The sequence below is a fragment of the Oncorhynchus tshawytscha genome, unplaced genomic scaffold, assembly GCF_018296145.1.
Source record: "Oncorhynchus tshawytscha isolate Ot180627B unplaced genomic scaffold, Otsh_v2.0 Un_contig_10691_pilon_pilon, whole genome shotgun sequence".
Lineage (NCBI taxonomy): Eukaryota > Metazoa > Chordata > Actinopteri > Salmoniformes > Salmonidae > Oncorhynchus > Oncorhynchus tshawytscha.
Genome location: NW_024608033.1, coordinates 15,001 through 38,986, shown reverse-complemented (window position 1 = coordinate 38,986; position 23,986 = coordinate 15,001). Strand labels below are relative to the sequence as shown.

Below are 23,986 nucleotides of genomic sequence, written 5' to 3'. Positions count from 1 at the left end.
TGAACAGTGGGTTAACTGCCTTGTTTAGGGGCAGAACGACATATTTTTACCTTGTCAGCTCAGGGATTCGATCCAGCAACCTTTGAGTTACTGGCCCAACGCTTGAACCACTAGGATACCTGCCGCCCCATAAGGTCCACGCCTTTTGCGTGAAGAAAAGACGCCGGAAAAGGGGACGCACATCGGGGATCCTTCTGAGAATCTGTAGGCGAGCGAGTAAACTACTAATGTCTTCATTCTCCTTGCTAATTTACAATCATTGGAAGATAAAATTGATGACCTACTATTAAGATTATCCTACCAACGGGACATTAAAAACTGTAACATCTTATGTTTCACCGAGACGTGGCTGAACGAAGAAACATACAATGTAGTGCTAGCGGGATTTTCCGGCAGAACAGAGACCTCTACCTCCGGTAAGACGAGGGATGAGTGTCTTTTTGTCAATAACAGCTGGTGTCTAATATTAAAGAAGTCTCGATGTATTGCTCGCCTGAGGTAGAGTACCTTATGATAAGCTGTAGACCACACTATCTACCAAGAGAGTTTTCATCTGTATTATTCGTAGCTGTCTATTTACCACCACATAGCGAAGCTGACACTAAGACCGCTCTCAACCAACTCTATAAGGCCATCAGCAAAGAAGAAAATGCTCAGAAGCAAAACTCCTAGTGGCTGGGGACTTTAATGTAGGCAAACTTAAATCAGTTTTACCAAATTTCTATCAGCATTTCACGTGCAACCAGGGGGAAAAAAATTCTAGCACAGACTGGAATATGTCCCGGGATTCATCCAATGGCATTTAGGAATACACCACCTCAGTCCGCATCGAGTTAAAGGCTAGAGCTGCCGCTTTCAAGGAGCGGGAGACTAATCCGGACGCCTATAAGTAATCCCGCTATGCCCTCTGACGAACCATCAAACAAGCAAAGCGTCAATGCAGGATTAAGATTGAATCCTACTACACCGGCTCTGACGCTCGTCGGATGTGGCAGGGTTTGAAAACTAATTAACGACTACAAAGGGAAACCCAGACGCGAGCTGCCCAGTGAAGCGAGCCTACCAGACGAGATAAAAATCTTTTATGCTCACTTCGAGGCAAGCAACACTGAAGCATGCACGAGAGCACCAGCTGTTCTGGATGACTGTGTGATAACGGTCTCGGTAGACGATGTGAACAAAACCTTTAAACAGGTCAACATTCACAAAGCCGCTGGGCCAGATGTATTACCAGAACGTGTGCTCAAAGCATGCGCGGACCAATTGTCAAGTTTCTTCACTGACATTTTCAACCTCTCCCTTGACTGAGTCTGTAATACCTACACGTTTCAAGCAGACCACCATAGTCCCTGTGCCCAAGGAAGCAAAGGTAACCTGCCTAAATGATTACGGCCCCGTGGCACTCACGACGGTAGCCATGAAGTGCTTTGAAAGGCTGGTCATGGCTCACATCAACAGCATCCTCACGGACACCCCAGAGCCACTCCAATTAGCATACTGCCCCAACAGATCCAATCAGATGACACAATCTCAATCGCACTCCACACTGTCCTTTATACTGTTTTTGGTTCCATCGCGATTCTCTACTCTTCTTATGATTTGAACACTCTTTCTCTTGTGGAAACTCCCTCCAATTTGCAAATCACCAAACGCTTTTCATTTCAGATGTGAAAGTTTACACATGAGGAGAAAGGGTTGAGAATTGTGACAGAACTATTGTTTACTAGGTTAAGGTAGAGGGCATGTACAGTATGCTGATTATACCTTGATGATGTGTCCGAAGTATTTCCCTTCTACATGGTTGTCTGTCTTGATGAAGATCTCTCTCAGGATGGACTCGCCGATGGGGTTGTATTTGGCGTTGAACTTGTCAAAGCGATGGAAAGTGTTGCGGTCCTGTGAGGAGAAAAGGGACAGTTCTCAGTCAATGTCTCACTTTTTGATGTCGCTGCCAAGCTGTCACGTAAGAGAGTCATCTGTCTTTAAAGTACAATTGTCAATCAAAAAATCAGAAAATAATTGAACGACTGTTAATCCATCCTTTTCCTGAGATCTCTTCATTGACTTTCCTGTCTCCTCTATGTTTCCTCTCTTAATATAGGAACCAAAACCAATATACACTGCTCAAAAAAATAAAGGGAACACTTAAACAACACAATGTAACTCCAAGTCAATCACACTTCTGTGAAATCAAACTGTCCACTTAGGAAGCAACACTGATTGACAATAAATTTCACATGCTGTTGTGCAAATGGAATAGACAACAGGTGGAAATTATAGGCAATTAGCAAGACACCCCCAATAAAGGAGTGGTTCTGCAGGTGGGGACCACAGACCACTTCTCAGTTCCTATGCTTCCTGGCTGATGTTTTGGTCACTTTTGAATGCTGGCGGTGCTTTCACTCTAGTGGTAGCATGAGACGGAGTCTACAACCCACACAAGTGGCTCAGGTAGTGCAGCTCATCCAGGATGGCCCATCAATGTGAGCTGTGGCAAGAAGGTTTGCTGTGTCTGTCAGCGTAGTGTCCAGAGCATGGAGGCGCTACCAGGAGACAGGCCAGTACATCAGGAGACGTGGAGGAGGCCGTAGGAGGGCAACAACGCAGCAGCAGGACCGCTCCCTCCACCTTTGTGCAAGGAGGAGCAGGAGGAGCACTGCCAGAGCCCTGCAAAATGACCTCCAGCAGGCCACAAATGTGCATGTGTCTGCTCAAATTGTCAGAAACAAGACTCCATGAGGGTGGTATGAGGGCCCGACGTCCACAGGTGGGGGTTGTGCTTACAGCCCAACACCGTGCAGGACGTTTGGCATTTGCCAGAGAACACCAAGATTGGCAAATTCGCCACTAGCGCCCTGTGCTCTTCACAGATGAAAGCAGGTTCACACTTAGCACATGTGACAGACGTGACAGTCTGGAGACGCCGTGGAGAACGTTCTGCTGCCTGCAACATCCTCCAGCATGACCGGTTTGGCTGTGGGTCAGTCATGGTGTGGGGTGGCATTTCTTTGGGGGGCCGCACAGCCCTCCATGTGCTCGCCAGAGGTAGCCTGACTGCCATTTGGTACCGAGATGAGATCCTCAGACCCCTTGTGAGACCATATGCTGGTGGCCCTGGGTTCCTCCTGGGTTCCTCCTAATGCAAGACAATGCTAGACCTCATGTGGCTGGAGTGTGTCAGCAGTTCCTGCAAGAGGAAGGCATTGATGCTATGGACTGGCCCGCCCGTTCCCCAGACCTGAATCCAATTGAGCACATCTGGGACATCATGTCTCGCTCCATCCACCAATGCCACGTTGCACCACAGACTGTCCAGGAGTTGACGGATGCTTTAGTCCAGGTCTGGGAGGAGATCCCTCAGGAGACCATCCGTCACCTCATCAGGAGCATGCCCAGGCATTGTAGGGAGGTCATACAGGCACATGGAGGCCACACACACTACTGAGCCTCATTTTGACTTGTTTTAAGGACATTACATCAAAGTTGGATCAGCCTGTAGTGTGGTTTTCCACTTTAATTTTGAGTGTGACTCCAAATCCAGACCTCCATGGGTTGATAAATTTGATTTCCATTGATCATTTTTGTGTGATTTTGTTGTCAGCACATTCAACTCTGTAAAGCAAAAAGTATTTCATGAGAATATTTAATTCATTCAGACCTTCTTCCTCTCCCTCTCCATCTCCTTCTTCTCCTTTTCCTTCTCCTTCTCCCTCTCCCTCTCCTTCACCCTCTCCCTCACCCTCTCCCTCTCCTTCACCCTCACCCTCTCCTTCACCCTCTCCCTCTCCCTCTCCTTTTCCTTCTCCCTCTCCTTTACCCTCTCCCTCTCCTTCACCCTCTCCCTCTCCTTCACCCTCACCCTCTCCTTCTCCTTCTCCCTCTCCCTCTCCTTCTCCCTCTCCCTCTCCCTCTCCCTCACCCTCTCCCTCTCCCTCTCCTTCTCCTTCTCCTTCTCCTTCTCCTTCTCCTTCTCCTTCTCCTTCTCCTTCTCCTTCTCCCTCTCCCTCTCCCTCTCCTTCTCCCTCTCCCTCTCCCTCTCCCTCTCCTTCCCCTTCTCCCTCTCCCTCTCCCTCTCCTTTACCCTCTCCCTCTCCTTCACCCTCTCCCTCTCCTTCACCCTCTCCCTCTCCTTCACCCTCACCCTCTCCTTCTCCCTCTCCCTCTCCCTCTCCTTCTCCTTCTCCTTCTCCTTCTCCTTCTCCCTCTCCCTCTCCCTCTCCCTCCCCCTCTCCCTCTCCCTCTCCTTCTCCTTCTCCTTCTCCTTCTCCTTCTCCTTCTCCTTCTCCTTCTCCTTCTCCTTCTCCTTCTCCCTCTCCCTCTCCCTCTCCTTCTCCTTCTCCCTCTCCCTCTCCCTATCCCTTTCCTTCTCCAGCACTACTCACAGCGTGCATGTCCAGTGTATCCACACTGAGGTCGAAGGCTGTGAGGTTCATGGTTTGGAACACCTCCATGAGCGTCTGTCCCTTGCCTCTCTCCACATGGACGATCTCCCCTGGATACTTCTTCATGGCCCTCTTGATGAACCTCAGCAGGTGTTTCTGGTTCATACAGGATGAGGCGTGGATGTGGGTGTCCACCTGGGTGTGCAACAAGGAACCAGACACAGACACAGATGAAGCTGTTATTTGGCACTTTATCAATCAAAATGAAGATAGAATATTCTATGTATGTATTTTATTTAACTAGGCAAGTCAGTTAAGAAAAAATTCTTATTTACGATGACGGCCTAGCGTCAGACCGAACCTCTGTCATGAGGCTCAAGAAATACGCAACATTTCGAGGGCATCGGCCTGAGCATGCATCTGTGCATATTTGAAAATCTTGGTCACATAATGAGCAGTTATTTAGGGTGCAAGATGATATGTAGATCACTGATTCTGCGTAGCGGTATAGACAGTAGAGGACAGTATAGCTCTCGCTGGTCCTCTCCAACACACTAATTGAGGACTCACCTTGCGTATGTTATAGAAATCTCTGTGAGGAACTTTCTTCTGAGCTGCCAGTTCCTTCATCTCATTCAGCAGGATGTGCATCTGGAACTTAGAACTCAGGTACTGTAAGCGACGGTAACAGAACGACTTCCTGTGAAGGCAGGAAGTGAACACGGACACAATGTTAGTTGGTCCACTGATAACAGACAGCACACCGTCAGGAGTAACTGACAGACGGTTCTGTCATCATGATGTTTTGTATCTGGAGAAAATGTGTTTCTTGACAGAATGGCCATTACAGAAACCTTAGGTTTGGTTCAATCTGTAGCACGATTTAAATGGAAAGTTAACTTGCAATTGAGCCGACATATGCCATGTCCACCGTAAATGCAGTCTCTGCTAATGCGGGAACATTGCCTTTAAATATCTGTCACGCTGCAGCGCAAGTCTTCAGCGCTTCGGATTGAATCAACACTACCACATGTATACCATCAGAGGTACGTTAACTCACACAGGTCCGTTGATGATGAGGGCCGTCATGACGTTCATATCAGCGATGTACTCCGATAGGTCTGGGTAGGGCAGCTCCAACTCTGTAGACCTGACATGGCAGTACACAGGCCTTTAACACCGTCTCGATAGCATACAGCCGGCAAACTTAAAGGCACTGTCACAAATAGTATTTTCATAATGATGAACTCATAACAACCTACGATGTACGGTTGCTAGGCATTGGCATGTTTATAACCACGGTAACAATTCATCTAAAGCCAATAGGTATATTGCTTGACAACTTGTTATAAGCACATATGAGCCTTTACAAGGTGCTATAATAGGTCTAACACTATGATATGTTGAGAGTTAATTGATGCGTCTCACGTGTCCATGCTGTCCTTCTTTGTGTAGATGTGGACGACACCGTTTACCATCTTGCAGCCGTAGCCTATATCAGGAGGCATACAGGCAGGGTCCTGGTTTTCATAGGGGTGTGTGGCGGAGACAGGAGGATGGACCGTTTGGTCTAAGTCTAGAATAGAATATAGTACAATAGAATAGAATCAAATAGAATAGAATCAAATAGAATAGAATCAAATAGAATAGAATCAAATAGAACGTTACTAAAGTTTGTGTCCCTCAGACACAGACATTCTATATACCCAAACATTTGGGATGGAACTGGAATGCACAGAGCCAAACTAAAGATTTATTTTCACGCTGAATTTCAGTGATGAAAATTCTCCTACACTGAGTGATAGTCTGTTCTAGCAGGAGGCAGATGGGGAATAGCACATGTGAAACCACCTCTTCATCTGTAGCTGGCTTGCTTTACCTACCACCTGTGAGTGTATGCATGTAGGTAGGTAGGTAGGTATTATTATTATTTTTTTTTAACCTTTATTTAACTAGGCAAGTCAGTTAAAACCTCTTAAGGATCTCTACAGATCGGTGTCCCACCCTCTTGACGGTTGAGCAAATGTGCGCTAAAGTGATTAGCATGACGTTGCAAGTAACAGGAACATTTCCCAGCACATAGACATGTCTGATATGGGCAGAAAGCTAAATTTTTTGTTAATCTAACTGCACTGTCCAATTCACAGTAGCTATTACAGTGAAGGAACACCATGCTATTGTTTGAGGAGAGTGCACAATTATGAACTTAAAAATGTATGAATAAAACAATTAGGCACATTTGGGCAGTCTTGATACAACATTTTGTATAGATATGCAATTGCAAATTGCACATGTACTGCTGCCATCTAGTGGCCAAAGTGTAAATTGCGCCTGGGCTAGAATAATTCATTATGGTCTTTCTCTTGCATTTCAATGATGATTCAAATTCAATGATTCCAACAAAAAACGCCTGTATTTTTCTTTGTATTATCTTTTACAGATCTAATGTGTTATATTCTCCTACAGTATTTTCACATTTCCACAAACGTCAAAGTGTTTCCTTTCAAATGGTATTAAGAATATGCATATTCCTTGCTGCAGGGCCTGAGCTACAGGCAGTTAGATTTGGGTATGTCATTTTAGGGGATAATTGAAAAGAAGGGGCGGATCCTTAAGAGGTTTTTAAGAACAAATTCTTATTTACAATGAAGGCCTACCCGGCCAAACCCAGACGATGCTAGGCCAATTGTGCGCCACCCTATGGGACTCCCAATCAGGCTGGATGTGATGCATTCTGGATGTATGTAGGTAGGTAGGTAGGTAGGTAGGTAGGTAGATAGATAGATATGTAGGTAGGTATGTATGGAGGTAAGTAGGTAGGTAGGTAGGTATGTATGGAGGTAAGTAGGTATGTAGGTAGGTATGTATGTAGGTATGGAGGTAAGTAGGTAGGTATGTAGGTAGTTATGTAGGTAGGTAGGTATGTATTTATGTAAGTATGTTGGTGTGTACGTATGTATGTAGGTAGGTATGTATGTAGGTAGGTATGTATGTAGGTAGGTAGGTATGTATGTAGGTAGGTATGTATGTAGGTAGATAGGTATGTAGGTAGGTATGTATGTAGGTAGGTATGTATGTAGGTAGGTATGTATGTATGTAGGTAGGTAGGTATGAAGGTAGGTATGTAAGTAGGTAGGTATGTATGTAGGTAGGTAGGTATTTATGTATGTCTGTGTACTCTACCTGCAGTAACAGAAGTCTCAGGTATCTCCTCATAGATACCCATATCTAGAGGTCTGTCACTGAGCTCCTCCAGGTAGCTGGCTGTGGTTCGACAGAAGCTCTGCATGGACAGGCCGATGTACTTCTCCCTGATGAACAAGGCCTTCACTACACACTTAGCAGCATCCAGCAGGTCTGTGAAGGGAACCTGGAGAGAAGGGGGCGGGGAGAGAGGGCACAAGTTAGTTCTGCGAGTCCTACTTCTAGCCTCCTACGTGTTTCGAAGAAACATGTAACATGTCGGAAGGTTGGCTGCTTGTGGTGAAATCCAAGTTTGTACACAAGACCTGTATTCGATATCATTAATCAAAGCCAGGGAACCTTACTGAATAAAAAGTCAAGGTGTTGACCGTGGTGAAAGCGGTAATGGCTGTTTGGGGGATATTTCTGTGACCTACCCCACATTTCTCCTCTCCAGAGATGGAGACCCGCTGATACTCCTTCTCTCCTTCCCGCTCCATCTCCTTGGGATACAGGTCCATGAATGCCTGGCTCTGCTCCTTCAGGTATCTAACACACCATAACAATGTTTTATTCTATGACGTTTGTTCTATTCTACTGAGCTACTTTATTTTATGTTTCCTGTTCTTATCTTTTATTGTTTCTTATTGTTGTTTCATTGGCCAGACGGAATCTGCAAGTAAGCGTTTCATTGGAAGGTGTATCCCATGTGTATCCTGTACATACGACTAATAAAACTTGAAACTTAATAATTACTATTATTATATTATAAAGAGGGAATTGAAACTATGTATAGACAGTGGTAGCCTGCTGAGCTTAAGAGAGATGTGACCAACCAAGATTTAAACCCAAGGTCTTCTGCAAGCCACGAGACTGTGCTAGCCCACTTAGCTAAAACCTAGATACAAGCTTAGGGAGCTAATGTGAGTCTCCTTACTGTTCTCACTCTAAGTCAGTAGCTAGCAGAGCTAATGTGAGTCTCCTTACTGTACTCACTCTAGGTCAGTAGCTAGCAGAGCTAATGTGAGTCTCCTTACTGTTCTCACTCTAGGTCAGTAGCTAGCAGAGCTAATGTGAGTCTCCTTACTGTACTCACTCTAGGTCAGTAGCTAGCAGAGCTAATGTGAGTCTCCTTACTGTTCTCACTCTAGGTCAGTAGCTAGCAGAGCTAATGTGAGTCTCCTTACTGTTCTCACTCTAGGTCAGTAGCTAGCAGAGCTAATGTGAGTCTCCTTACTGTACTCACTCTAGGTCAGTAGCTAGCAGAGCTAATGTGAGTCTCCTTACTGTTCTCACTCTAGGTCAGTAGCTAGCAGAGCTAATGTGAGTCTCCTTACTGTACTCACTCTAGGTCAGTAGCTAGCAGAGCTAATGTGAGTATCCTTACTGTACTCACTCTAGGTCAGTAGCTAGCAGAGCTAATGTGAGTCTCCTTACTGTTCTCACTCTAGGTCAGTAGCTAGCAGAGCTAATGTGAGTCTCCTTACTGTACTGACTCTAGGTCAGTAGCTAGCAGAGCTAATGTGAGTCTCCTTACTGTTCTCACTCTAGGTCAGTAGCTAGCAGAGCTAATGTGAGTCTCCTTACTGTACTCACTCTAGGTCAGTAGCTAGCAGAGCTAATGTGAGTCTCCTTACTGTTCTCACTCTAGGTCAGTAGCTAGCAGAGCTAATGTGAGTCTCCTTACTGTTCTCACTCTAAGTCAGTAGCTAGCAGAGCTAATGTGAGTCTCCTTACTGTACTCACTCTAGGTCAGTAGCTAGCAGAGCTAATGTGAGTCTCCTTACTGTACTCACTCTAGGTCAGTAGCTAGCAGAGCTAATGTGAGTCTCCTTACTGTTCTCACTCTAGGTAAGTAGCTAGCAGAGCTAATGTGAGGCTCCTTACTGTACTCACTCTAGGTCAGTAGCTAGCAGAGCTAATGTGAGTCTCCTTACTGTTCTCACTCTAGGTCAGTAGCTAGCAGAGCTAATGTGAGTCTCCTTACTGTACTGACTCTAGGTCAGTAGCTAGCAGAGCTAATGTGAGTCTCCTTACTGTTCTCACTCTAGGTCAGTAGCTAGCAGAGCTAATGTGAGTCTCCTTACTGTTCTCACTCTAGGTCAGTAGCTAGCAGAGCTAATGTGAGTCTCCTTACTGTACTGACTCTAGGTCAGTAGCTAGCAGAGCTAATGTGAGTCTCCTTACTGTTCTCACTCTAGGTCAGTAGCTAGCTGAGCTAATGTGAGTCTCCTTACTGTACTGACTCTAGGTCAGTAGCTAGCAGAGCTAATGTGAGTCTCCTTACTGTTCTCACTCTAGGTCAGTAGCTAGCAGAGCTAATGTGAGTCTCCTTACTGTTCTCACTCTAGGTCAGTAGCTAGCAGAGCTAATGTGAGTCTCCTTACTGTACTCACTCTAGGTCAGTAGCTAGCAGAGCTAATGTGAGTCTCCTTACTGTACTCACTCTAGGTCAGTAGCGCTGTCAGTCTTCATTAACTCCTGTTTGGCTCGCAGAAGGATATCTGGCTCAAACCTGAAGAAGACACAATGAAAAGCTTTTTTAGAGACATCAACATGATCCCATTGGGATTCATGAGGACTGAATATTAACTCCCTCCCTCCCTCCCTCCCTCCCTCCCTCCCTCCCTCCCTCCCTCCCTCCCTCCCTCCCTCCCTCCCTCCCTCCCTCCCTCCCTCCCTCCCTCCCTCCCTCCCTCCCTTCATCTCCCTCCCTTCATCCCTCCCTCCCTCCCCCCCTCCCAGTATATCTCCCTCCCTCCCTCCCTTACTTGACATCCTGGCTGATCTGTCTCTGTAGTCGTTGTTGTCTCTCCTCCAGCTGTTCTATGGGACTGTCCTCAGGGAACTCATAAGGGGCGCTGAGCATATCACGCTCTGCTAAGCTGCGAGAGAACAGCTCCTACATGAGCACAGACACACAGAGAGAGTAGCTTGTTTAGAGCTTGCTTGGAAATAAACCGGTTTTTGTTGTTGTTGTTGTATTATCCTCAGTTATTTTAAATGCAGTTTATCCACGTGTGTGGCTGAAATCGTAAATGTTTTTAAAGTCCATCTTTCTATCTTACTCACCTCAGCAATCTCCTTGTACTTGCCGTCCATGGAGGTGCGTAGGTCAATGGTCTGTTTCAGCGCTACGGGGATCCCTGGCAAGGAATGCTGGGAAGTCAGGAGGTGGCGGGCACCACGGGGTCAACTAGAGAGGGAGGGAGGGACAGTGGGAAGGAGGGAGGGAGAGGGAGGGAGAGACGGAGAGAGAGAGAGAGAGAGAGAGAGAGAGAGAGAGAGAAGTGCAAAGTGTTATGTTCAGTCGTCCTGCACCTTGCCAAATCAGATCTACGTTTTCTAATTTCTGCTATGCTTAGCCAACTCCACAGTTTCATCCAGATGGTTGTTGTTCCCCAGCCTGACGGTCACTACAGTACACTGAGCAGTGAAGAAACAGTAACCCAGCCCAGTGCTTGAGGTCTGAGCTCAGCAGCTGGTTCTACTTCCAGAGTCCAAACAGACAAAGGACCAATCAGGTGCAGCAGCCATGTTCCAAGCCTACCGTTTTCACCCCATTCTGAGAACTTTGAGGGTTTATGAAATAGCCCCTCTTGTAATTTAATAGGATATCCATGGGCCCTTCATTGTTGCCAGGCTGCCAGCACAATATTCAATGTCTCTATACTGATCTGAGCTAGCCTGGCTATTACTGAACTCGTAGTTTTTGATGGGTAAAGTTTGCGACTACAGTAACCAGACCTGGGCCGAATGGGGACAGATCGTGGAAGCTAGGATGGAAGGAAATGAGATGAGAGACGCTAACATTAACGTAAAGTGAATACAAAATGATTGAAAACAATTCAGACAAGCAAACAGGGAGCCAGCCAGCCAGCCAGCCAGCCAGCCAGCCAGCCAGCCAGACAGACAGACAGACAGACAGACAGACAGACAGACAGACAGACAGACAGACAGACAGACAGACAGACAGACAGTTCACCCTCATGTCCCCCAGAGTGTATTTAATATTTAGTGGTCTGTGTGTGTAACAATATAATTCTCCCCTCCCAAACAGAGGACTAGGATCTAAATGATTAATGTTCCTGTTGAATATTTAATCCCTGGCATCCAGCCTCTGAAGTGGTAGGATGTCTGAGGGACTGCTGCCAGCCAGTATACTCACACAGTGCATATAGTACCCAGGTACTTACAATTGTATGATTGCTAGCTACATTATAACTTTCCTTCATCTACTCTGCTGTGTTTCATGTAAACATGTAAGTGGTTAAGACTAGAGCGGGAATGTGTTTTGACAGGAGTGGCCAGCCAGAGGTCAGTGGTGGGTATGACAGTAGAGCTGAGCCCACCGGGTTTCTCTGTATCTAATCCAGCTGTGTGTGTGTGTGTGTGTGTGTGTGTGTGTGTGTGTGTGTATGTGTGTGTGTGTATGTGTGTGTGTGTGTGTGTGTGTGTGTGTGTGTGTGTGTGTGTGTGTGTGTGTGTGTGAGTGTGTGTGTGTGTGTGTGTGTGTGTGTGTGTGTGTGTGTGTGTGTGTGTGTGTGTGTGTGTGTGTGTGTCCCCTATGTGTGTTTGTGTGTGTATGTATGTATGTGTGTGCGTGTGTGTGTGTTCTATGTATGTATGTGTGTGTGTGTGTGTGTGTGTGCTGAACCATTACGTGCGTGTGTGTTTGTGTGTGTGCTGAACCATTACTGCGGTGTGTGCGTGTGCGTGTGCATGTGTGTGTGCGTGTGTGTGATGTGTGCGTGTGTGTGCGTGTGTGTGTGTATGTGTGTGTGTGTGTGTGTGCCAGCAGCAAAGACAGCAGATCTCTCCTCCACTGGAACTGTCCTGCATGTATCTAATCCCCTAATGGCTGCTATATTTAGATCATCAAACGGTTACATAACTCCCCATCCACACAACACACACCAGGGAGAAACTAACCCCAGCAGGAAGGTTTCACATGCAGAAACAAATTGTAATGGACAACAAGGGGCTCTGTGAGTTCTATGGAAATAATCCATCGACATGTGATGTGATGCTGAACCATTACTGTGGTGTGATGCTGAACCATTACTGTGGTGTGATGCTGAACCATTACTGCGGTGTGATGCTGAACCATTACTGTGGTGTGATGCTGAACCATTACTGCGGTGTGATGCTGAACCATTACTGTGGTGTGATGCTGAACCATTACTGTGGTGTGATGCTGAACCATTACTGTGGTGTGATGCTGAACCATTACTGTGGTGTGATGCTGAACCATTACTGTGGTGTGATGCTGAACCATTACTGCGGTGTGATGCTGAACCATTACTGTGGTGTGATGCTGAACCATTACTGTGGTGTGATGCTGAACCATTACTGTACCATTACTGTGGTGTGATGCTGAACCATTATTGTGGTGTGATGCTGAACCATTACTGCGGTGTGATGCTGAACCATTACTGCGGTGTGATGCTGAACCATTACTGCGGTGTGATGCTGAACCATTATTGTGGTGTGATGCTGAACCATTACTGCGGTGTGATGCTGAACCATTACTGTGGTGTGATGCTGAACCATTACTGCGGTGTGATGCTGAACCATTATGTGGTGTGATGCTGAACCATTACTGTGGTGTGATGCTGAACCATTACTGTGGTGTGATGCTGAACCATTACTGTGGTGTGATGCTGAACCATTTGTATTGTATTTATTATGGATCCCCATTAGCTGTTGCCATGGCAGCAACTACTATTCCTGGGGTCCAGCAAAATTGAGGCAGTTTATACAATATTAAAACATTACAAAACAGTCACAGATTTTACAACACACTGTGTGCCCTCAGGCCCCTACTCCACCACTACCACATATCTACATGACTAAATCCATGTGTATGTGTGTGTATAGAGCGTATGTTATTGTGTGTGTGTGTGTATATGCATGTGTCTGTGTCTAATTTTACTGCTTGTGTCAGTTGCTTGATGTGGAATAGAGTTCCCTGTAGTCATGGCTCTATGTAGTACTTGTGCGCCTCCCATAGTCTGTTCTGGACTTGGGGACTGTGAAGAGACCTCTGGTGGCATGTCTTGTGGGGTATGCATGGGTGTCTGAGCTGTGTGCCAGTAGTTCAAACAGACAGCTTGGTGCATTCAACATGTCAATACCTCTCACAAATACAAGTAGTGATGAAGTCAATCTCTCCTCCACTTTGAGCCAAGAGAGATTGACATACATACGATTAATATTAGCTCTCTGTGTACATCCAAGGGCCAACCGTGCTGCCCTGTTCTGAGCCAATTGCAATTGGCTCCTCCCATGTGTAGGAATCCTTCCCGTCCAGAATGTCCTCCCATGTCCATGAGTCCATTCCACGCTGCTTCTGGTGACCACTCTGCTTGGTCCTTTTTTGTGGCACCGTGTAACGATATTCGTAGGTGGAAGAAGGTGAAGAGGACCAAGGTGCAGCGTGGTACGTGTTGATGGTAAATTTAATAAAGAAACTGAACACTAGAACAAAAAAAACAAACAAAGCGGAACAAACAAAACAGTTCTGTCTGGTGCAGACACACAAAGACAGAACTGTTTTGTTTGTTCCACTTTGTTTGTTTTTTTGTTCTAGTGTTCAGTTTCTTTATTAAATTTACCATCAACACGTACCACGCTGCACCTTGGTCCTCTTCACCTTCTTCCACCTACGAATATTGTTACAGAACTACCCACCAAAAAAGGACCAAACAGCGTGGTAACCAGGAGCAGCGTGAAATGGACTCATGGACATGGGAGGACATTCTGGCTGGAAGGGAACAGATGGAGGCATCCAGGAGAGCGGAGGCAGAAGGTAAAGGGAGCCAGCGCTTTGAGGGAACACGGCTGGCAAGGAAGCCCGACATTCCTAGCCGCGTCCTCAGTGCATACGCAGACCAGCTGGCTGGGACCTATTCAATCAATCCCTATCCCAGTCTGCTGACCCCACATGCTTCAAGATGGCCACCATTGATCCTGTTCCCAAGAAAGCTAAGGTAACTGATCTAAATGACTATCATCTCGTAGCACTCACTTCTGTCATCATGAAGTGCTTTGAGAGACTAGTCAAGGATCATATCACCTCTAGCCTACCTGTTACCCTAGACCCACTCCAATTTGCTTACTGCCCCAATTGTTCCACAGATGATGTATTCCCCATCACACTGCCCTATCCCATCTGGACAAGAGGAATATCTATGTAATAATTATGTTCATTGACTACAGCTCAGCATTCAACACCATAGTACCCCCCAAACTCATCATTAAGCTTGAGACCCTGTGTCTCAACCCTGCCCTGTGCAACTGGGTCCTGGACTTTCTGACGGGATGCCCCCAGGTGGTGAGGGTAAGAAACAACATCCGCACCCAGCTGATCCTCAATACTGAGGCCACACAAGGGTGCATCCTCAGCCCTCTCCTGTACTCCCTGTTCACCCATGACTGCATGGCCATGCATGCCTCCACCTCAATCATCAAGTTTGCAGACGACACTACAGTGGTAGGCCTGATTACCAACAACGACGTTAACTTCTTGAGTGTAGGGGGCAGGATTTTTGTTTTTGGCAAAAAAAACATACCCATTTGAAACTGCCTATTTCTCAGGCCCAGAAACTAGAATATGCATATAATTGTCAGATTAGGATAGAAAATATTGGATAGAAAATATACTGTCAAAATATTGTCTGTGAGTATAACAGAACTGATATTGCAGGTGAAATCCTGAGGAAAATGAAACGAGGATGTGCTGTTTTTCATGAAAGCTCTCTGTTCCATTGGATGCCTTGCCTCCATTTAAAGGGATGGTGTCAACAGTCTTTAGACATAGTTTTAGGCTTTTATTTTGAAAAATGAGCGAGAAAGATAACATCGTGTCAGTGTTTGGTGTTCGCAGAGTTTTGCTTGCGCAACAGAGTGGGGCAGCCATGTACTCTCCCTCTCCTGACTGAAAAAGCGACAGTCCCAGTTGTTTATATATTTTAAAAACAACCTGAGGATTGATTTATAATTTTTTTTTGACATGTTCCTGGTACATTACGGATACTATTTGGAATTTTCGTCTGCGATGTCATGACCGCTCGAGCCTGTGGATTTCTGAATATAACGCGCCAAACAAATGGAGGTATTTTAGATACAAAAATTATCTTTATTGAACAAAAGGAACATTTATTGTGTAAACTGGGAGTCTTGTGAGTGCAAACATCCGAAGATCGTCAAAGGTAAGCGATTTAATCTATTGCTTTTCAGACTTTCTCTCACAGACTTTCGTGACCAATCTACTTGGCTGCTAGCTGTTTGTAATATTTCGTCTACTGAGAGAGATGTTCTTACACAAACGCTTGTTATGCTTTCGCTGTGTTTTGCTATATTGCACTTGTGATTTCATGAAAATTAAACATTTTTAGTAATTTCATTTGAATTTGGCACGCTGCAATTCAGCGGGTGTTGATGAAAATGATCCCGCTAAAGGGATGGGTGCGTCAAGAAGTTAAACAGCTTCTATCTCAAGGCCATCAGACTGTTACACAGCCATCACATAACATTGAGTGGCTACTGCCGACACACTGTCACTGACACTGACTCAACTCTGATTCAAATCTCTAGCCACTTAATAATTCAAATGTGGATGTAATAAATGTATCACTAGTCACTTTAAACAATGCCACTTTAGATAATATTTACATACCCTACGTTACTCATCTCATATGTATATTCTGTACTCTATACCATCTACTGCATATTGCCTATGCCGTTCGGCCATCGCTCATCCATATATTTATATGTACATATTCTTATTCATTCCTTTACACTTGTGTGTATAAGGTAGTTGTGAAATTGTTAGATTACTTGTTAGATATTACTGCATGTTAGATATTGTTGCCAACAGACTGCATGGTCGGAACTAGAAGCACAAGCATTTCGCTACACTCGCATTAACATCTGCTAACCATGTGTATGTGACCAATACAATTTGATTTGATTTGATTTGATAATCACGTAGCCAGTTGTGAAGAGAAATTATCCTGTTAATTAAGCTCAATGTCGCGATTCAGAGAGGGCACTGGGCCAGATATGATGGGCCTTTTATTAGTGTATAGCAGAGAGTCAATCAGCTCTTTAAAATCCAGTTTCAACTGTTCAGAGCTGCCCTTCATAATGTCATTAAAACCCACATGGACTAGGATAGAATCAATGTCCATGTCATGACGTAGTCCATTCAGGAGCAGCTTAGTAATGTCATTTACTCGAGCTTCGGGGATAGGACATTGTTTTTGCATCAGGAACAGTCACATTCCTTACCATGGAGCTGCCCAGAATCATGGCTGGCGAGAAGGACGAGGAAATCTGCCCACTCCCCAATCCCACGCTTCCCAGGATTCGAAGAACTCTTTATGGACGGGCGAGAGGCAGGATAACCATTAATGTGGTGTGATGCTGAACTTCTGCCAATCAAAATCTAGTACTGAATTAAGCAGTGTTATGTCCTGAGGATAATCCTCAGGGGTCATCAGGGGTCATCATGGGTAATCAAGGGTCACCAGGGGTCACCATAGATTCTGCTTGTATGGAACTCCAGGTGTACATTATAATTGGCACGCTATACCCTTTATAGTGCACTAACCTTTGAGGGCTCTGGTGTGTGGTGCCCTTTACAGTGCACTACATTTGAGGGCTCTGGTGTGTGGTGCCCTTTACAGTGCACTACATTTGAGGGCTCAGGTGTGTGGTGCCCTTTACAGTGCGCTACATTTGAGGGCTCTGGTGTGTGGTGCCCTTTACAGTGTGCTACATTTGAGGGCTCTGGTGTGTGGTGCCCTTTACAGTGCACTACATTTGAGGGCTCTGGTGTGTGGTGCCCTTTACAGTGCACTACATTTGAGGGCTCAGGTCTGCACTATAAAAGGAATAGGGTGTCATTCGGGATGTACACCTGGAGTTCCATACAAGCAGAATCTATGGTGACACCTGGTGACCCCTGATTACCCATGATGACCCCTGATCTGACCTGGAAACACAACGTGCCCCAGCTAAATGAAATAGGTTGTACACCTGGAGTTCCATACAAGCAGAATCTATGATGACCCCTGATGTTCGGGAGCTACCAGGGCTATCAGTTACTATCTGTTGACCTAGATCTGACCTGGAAACACAACGTGCCCCAGCTAAATGAAATAGGATAATGTTATCACCTTGATATTTGACTTCCACTCCATTAATATTTCAGCAGCTAAACAGAACTGAACTGAGGGTTGGTAACAGGATGATTAGTTGGCCATTTGAACTGAACTGCGTATACAGCACACTCCCTTTTCAATCTCCATCCGCTGGTGTTGTTGTTGCCAACAGACGTCAGGGATGAAGGGTTAAGGTCAATATCAAATCACATTTTATTGGTCACACACACAAATGTTATTGCGGGTGTAGAGAAATACTTGTGCTCCTAGCTCCAACAGTGCAGTAGTATATAACAATTCACAACAATACACACAAATCTAAGTAAAGAATGGAATTAAGAAATATATAAATATTAGGATGAGCAATGTCAGAGTGTGATGGCCTTGAGATAGAAGCTGTTTTTCAGTCCCAGCTTTGATGCACCTGTACTGACCTCGCCTTCTGGATGATAGCGGGGTGGATAGGCAGTGGCTCGGTGGTTGATGTCCTTGATGATCTTTCTGGCCTTCCTGTGACATCGGGTGCTGTAGGAGTCCTGGAGGGCAGGCAGTGTGCCCTGGTGACGCATTGGGCAGACTGAACCACCCCTCTGGAGAGCCTTGCGGTTGCGAAGGGTGCAGTTGTCGTATCAGGCGGTGATACAGCCTGACAGGACTCTCAATTGTGCATCTGTAAAAACTTCTGAGGGTCTTAGGGGCCAAGACAAATTTCTTCAGCATCCTGAGATGGACGAGTTGTGTAGGTGGACCATTTCAGTTTGTCAGTGATGTGTACGCTGAGGAACTTGAAGCTTTCCACCTTCTCCACTACGGTCCCGTTGATTTAGGTCATTTACCTTTGCATTCTTGGGTACAGAACATCGTGAAGCATGTGGGGATAGCAGACTGGGATAGGGAGAGATTGAAGATGTCCGTAAACACTCCATGCCAGCTGGTCTGCACATGCTCTGAGGACACGGTTAGGGATGCCGTTTGGGCTGGCAGCCTTGCAAGGGTTAACACGCTTAAATGTCATACTCACGTTAGCCAAGGAGAAGAAGAGCCCACTGTCCTTGGGAGCGGGCCACGTCAGGTGCACTGTCTTGTTCTCAAAGTGGGCGAAGAAGGTGTTTAGTTTGTCCTTAAGGACGGGAATAACTACGCTGTTTGTACTCAACCATATTCCCAGTCACCTTGCCATGGTTAAATGTATTGTTTTGCTCTTTCAGTTTTGCGTGAATGCTGCCATCTATACACTATCTATACATCTATACACAGTTTCTGGTTTGGATAGGTTTTAATAGTCACCATGGGAACAACATCCCCTATACACTTGCTAATGAACTCAGTCACTGTGTCAGTGTAAACGTCAATGTTATTCTCAGACGCTACCCGGAACATATCCCAGTCCGAGTAATTAAAACAATCTTGAAGCATGGATTCCAATTGGTCGTTGAATAGACCTTCTTGTTTTGGTACTGATTTGCCGTAGGGAGGGCGGGGGAGGGCCTTGTATGCAACTCGAAATGGGGAGTAGCAGTGGTCTCGTGTTTTTCCTAAGCGAGTACTACAGTCAATGTGTTGGTAGAACTTTGGTAGCATTTTCCTTAAATTTGTTTTGTTAAAATCCCCAGCTACAATAATTGCGGCCTCAGGATATGTGGTTTCCAGTTTGCATAAAGTCCAGTGTAGCTCCTTGAGGGCCGTCGTGGCATGGGCTTCAGGGGGAATAGACACGGCTGTGACTTTAACCGAAGGGAAGTTATACGGTCAGTATTTGATTGTGAGGTATTCTAGAAAAGGACTTGAGTTTCTGTATGTTATCACAATAACATCATGAGTAGTTGATCATCAAACATATATCCCTGCCTTTCTTCATCCCGGAGAGTTCTTTATTCCTGTCTGCGCGATGAACTGAGAACCCAGCTGGCTGTATGGACAGGGACTGAGAACCCAGCTGGCTGTATGGACAGGGACAGTATATCCCGAGAGAGCCATGATTCCATGAAACATAGTATAGCACAGTCCCTGATGTCTCGCTGGAAGGAGAAGGAGCAGCCTCTGGGATAAGTTCAATTGTTCTGGGGGCTACGAACGAAGGATCCATTTCAGGAAAGTCGTATTCCTGGTCGTAATGCTGGTGAGTTACCACCGCTCTGATATCCAAAAGTTATTTCCGGCTGTATGTAATAACACAAAATATGTTCTGGTCTAATAATGTAAGAAATAACACACAAAAACACTAAATACTGCAGAGTTGCTTAGGAGCCAGAAGCAGAGCTGCCATGTCTGTCGGTGCCACCTTGCCATCAAGTGGCAAACCATCTGATACTGACTGAGAAGAGGAGAAACAAAGGTCAAGGGTTACAACTTCCTGTGTTATTAACCTCCTACATTGCACTGTAGTTTTAGATGTCCCCCTACAAACCTCAGATTGTTGTCAAATATGTCAGGCTTACACATTGATTATAATCTGCAGAACTAATGCCAGAGAAGCTACCTGATGTCATCAGTTCTTATAGTCTACAGAGCTAATGCCAGAGAAGCTACCTGATGTCATCAGTTATCAGTTCTTATAGTCTACAGAGCTAATGCCAGAGAAGCTACCTGATGTCTTCAATTCTCATAGTCTACAGAGCTAATGCCAGAGAAGCTACCTGATGTCATCAGTTCTTATAGTCTACAGAGCTAATGTCAGGGAAGCTACCTGAAGCTACCTGAGCTAATGTCATTCAGTTCTCATTGTCTACAGAGCTAATGTCAGGGAAGCTACCTGATGTCTTCAGTTCTTACAGTCTACAGAGCTAATGTCAGTTCTCAGTAGTCTACAGAGCTAATGCCTCATATTCTAAGAGCTACCTGATGTCATCAGTTCTCAGGGAAGTTAGTCCTCTGCATTAGTTACTTCCACATGCTGTACACATGGTGCAGCTGAGAGTTTTTCTTCCACAATACATAAGCATAATACTGTGACCAACCTGCAGGCAACACAACAGAAACCTACAGCATGCACATTTTCAGCCCACACTTTCAGCCCTTATCTTCAGCCCACACCTTCAGCCCTTATCTTCAGCCCATACTTTCAGCCCAGAACATCAGCCCACTCCTTCAGCCCACATCTTCAGCCCTTATCTTCAGCCCACCTCTTCAGCCCACACTTTCAGCCCACCTCTTCAGCCCACACTTTCAGCCCACCTCTTCAGCCCACACCTTCAGCCCAGAGCTTCAGCCCACACCTTCAGACCACCTCTTCCGCCCACACTTTCAGCCCACACCTTCACTGTACACCTTCAGCCCACACCTTCAGCCCACACCTTCAGCCCACACTTTCAGCCCAGACCTTCACCGCACACCTTCAGCCCACACCTTCAGCCCAGAACTTCAGCCCACACCTTCAGCCCTTATTTTCAGCCCACCTCTTCAGCCCACACCTTCAGCCCACACCTTCAGCCCACACCTTCACCGCAAACCTTCAGCCCACATCTTCACTGCACATCTTCACACACAGAGGCTGTCACCTCCACACACACAGAGGCTGTCACCTCCACACCTCCAGCATCCAACACTGACTGTATACATCTTACATCATCACACACTGTGCAGTAAAATGCTCTCCTTTTATCTCTCTCTCTCTCCTCTCTCTCTCTCTCTCTCTCTCTCTCTCTCTCTCTCTCTCTCTCTCTCTCTCTCTCTCTCTCTCTCTCTCTCTCTCTCTCTCTCTCTCTCTCTCTCTCTCTCTCTGTCTCTCTCTGTCTCTCAGCTACTTGTCAGTATATTATGATCCCCTGTCCCTGTACTCCGATACACCTCCATACACACACATGTCTGTTATCCTCTTTAATCTGTCATGTCATACATACACAGAGCTGGTCTTGTAGATCCATTCAGTCTCTGTCCCAGTGTGTCTGCCCCCCGCCTGCTCCTGGTTGGCTGTTCTAGTGTGTGTGTCTGCCCCCCCCTGCTCCTGGTTGGCTGTTCTAGTGTGTGTGTCTGCCCCCTGCTCCTGGTTGGCTGTTCTAGTGTGTGTGTCTGCCCCCTGCTCCTGGTTGGCTGTTCTAGTGTGTGTGTCTGCCCCCTGCTCCTGGTTGGCTGTTCTAGTGTGTGTGTCTGCCCCCGCCTGCTCCTGGTTGGCTGTTCTAGTGTGTGTGTCTGACCCCTGCCTGCTCCTGGTTGGCTGTTCTAGTGTGTGTGTCTGCCCCCGCCTGCTCCTGGTTGGCTGTTCTAGTGTGTGTGTCTGTTCCCTGCCTGCTCCTGGTTGGCTGTTCTAGTGTGTGTGTCTGCCCCCGTCTGCTCCTGGTTGGCTGTTCTAGTGTGTGTGTCTGCCCCCGCCTGCTCCTGGTTGGCTGTTCTAGTGTGTGTGTCTGCCCCCGCCTGCTCCTGGTTGGCTGTTCTAGTGTGTGTGTCTGCCCCCGCCTGCTCCTGGTTGGCTGTTCTAGTGTGTGTGTCTGACCCCTGCCTGCTCCTGGTTGGCTGTTCTAGTGTGTGTGTCTGCCCCCGCCTGCTCCTGGTTGGCTGTTCTAGTGTGTGTGTCTGTTCCCCGCCTGGTCCTGGTTGGCTGCTCTAGTGCCTGTGTCTGAGTGCCTGTGTCTGTCCCCCTCTGCTCCTGGTTGGCTGCTCTAGTGCCTGTGTCCGCCCCACCCCTCCCCCTGATCCTGGTTGGCTGTTCTAGTGCCTGTGTCTTCCCCCTTCCCCCTCCTGGTTGTGGTGCAGAGGGGCAGGGGGGTGAGAAGATGCACCACTCAGGAAAGAGGCTGGATCCTGGTCTCTTTCTCTCTCATCACCCCTGTCTATGTTTGTTTTACTCTGGTTTAGGTCTGTACGTGTCTCTGTGTGTCTCTATGTGTCTCTATGTGTCTCTGTGTCTCTATGTCTCTATGTGTCTCTGTGTGTCTCTATGTGTCTCTATGTGTCTCTGTGTCTCTATGTGTCTCTATGTGTCTCTGTGTCTCTATGTGTCTCTGGGTGTCTCTGTGTGTCTCTGTGTGTCTCTGTGTCTCTGTGTCTCTCTGTGTCTCTATGTGTCTCTATGTGTCTCTGTGTCTCTGTGTGCCTCTGTGTGTCTCTGTGTCTCTATGTGTCTCTGTGTGTCTCTGTGTGTCTCTATGTGTCTCTGTGTCTCTGTGTGTCTCTGTGTCTCTGTGTGTCTCTATGTGTCTCTGTGTCTCTGTGTGTCTCTATGTGTCTCTATGTGTCTCTGTGTGTCTCTGTGTGTCTCTATGTCTCTATGTGTCTCTGTGTCTCTATGTGTCTCTGTGTGTCTCTGTGTGTCTCTATGTGTCTCTGTGTCTCTGTGTCTCTGTGTGTCTCTATGTGTCTCTGTGTGTCTCTATGTGTCTCTGTGTGTCTCTGTGTGTCTCTGTGTCTCTGTGTCTCTGTGTCTCTGTGTGTCTCTATGTGTCTCTGTGTGTCTCTATGTGTCTCTGTGTGTCTCTGTGTCTCTATGTGTCTCTGAGTATCTCTGTGTGTCTCTATGTGTCTCTGAGTGTCTCTATGTGTCTCTGAGTGTCTCTGTGTCTCTATGTGTCTCTATGTGTCTCTGACTGTCTCTATGTGTCTCTATGTGTTTCTATGTGTCTCTATGTGTCTCTATGTGTCTCTGAGTGTCTCTGAGTGTCTCTATGTGTCTCTATGTGTCTCTGAGTGTCTCTATGTGTCTCTATGTGTCTCTATGTGTCTCTGAGTGTCTCTGTGTCTCTGTGTCTCTATGTGTCTCTATGTGTCTCTATGTGTCTCTGAGTGTCTCTATGTGTCTCTATGTGTCTCTGAGTGTCTCTATGTGTCTCTGAGTGTCTCTATGTGTCTCTGTGTGTCTCTGTGTGTCTCTATGTGTCTCTGTGTCTCTGTGTCTCTGTGTGTCTCTATGTGTCTCTGTGTGTCTCTGTGTGTCTCTATGTGTCTCTGTGTCTCTGTGTCTCTGTGTGTCTCTATGTGTCTCTGTGTGTCTCTATGTGTCTCTGTGTGTCTCTGTGTGTCTCTATGTGTCTCTGTGTCTCTGTGTCTCTGTGTGTCTCTATGTGTCTCTGTGTGTCTCTATGTGTATCTATGTGTCTCTGTGTGTTTCTATGTGTCTCTGTGTGTCTCTGACTGTCTCTCTGTGTCTCTGTGTTTCTGTGTCTCTGTGTGTCTCTATGTGTCTCTGTGTCTCTATGTGTCTCTGCGTGTCTCTATGTGTATCTGTGTGTCTCTGAGTGTCTCTATGTCTCTCTATGTGTCTCTGAGTGTTTCTGTGTCTCTATGTGTCTCTGAGTGTCTCTGTGTGTCTCTATGTGTCTC

General features: G+C 46.3%; 1 protein-coding gene across 1 annotated transcript; it reads right to left on the bottom strand.

Moving 5' to 3' along the window:
• Positions 1 to 1,764: 1,764 nt before the first annotated feature.
• LOC121843232 (AMP deaminase 2-like) lies at positions 1,765 to 10,751 on the bottom strand (the record flags this gene model as incomplete). The annotated part of the gene is made up of 10 exons (XM_042312805.1): positions 10,638 to 10,751; positions 10,337 to 10,467; positions 10,012 to 10,080; positions 8,003 to 8,114; positions 7,566 to 7,752; positions 5,811 to 5,958; positions 5,443 to 5,532; positions 4,953 to 5,082; positions 4,383 to 4,577; positions 1,765 to 1,896 (listed from the first exon to the last, which is right to left on the bottom strand). Coding segments are annotated over exons 1-10 (1,224 nt in total), but the record flags the coding sequence as incomplete, so codon positions are not given.
• Positions 10,752 to 23,986: the final 13,235 nt, after the last annotated feature.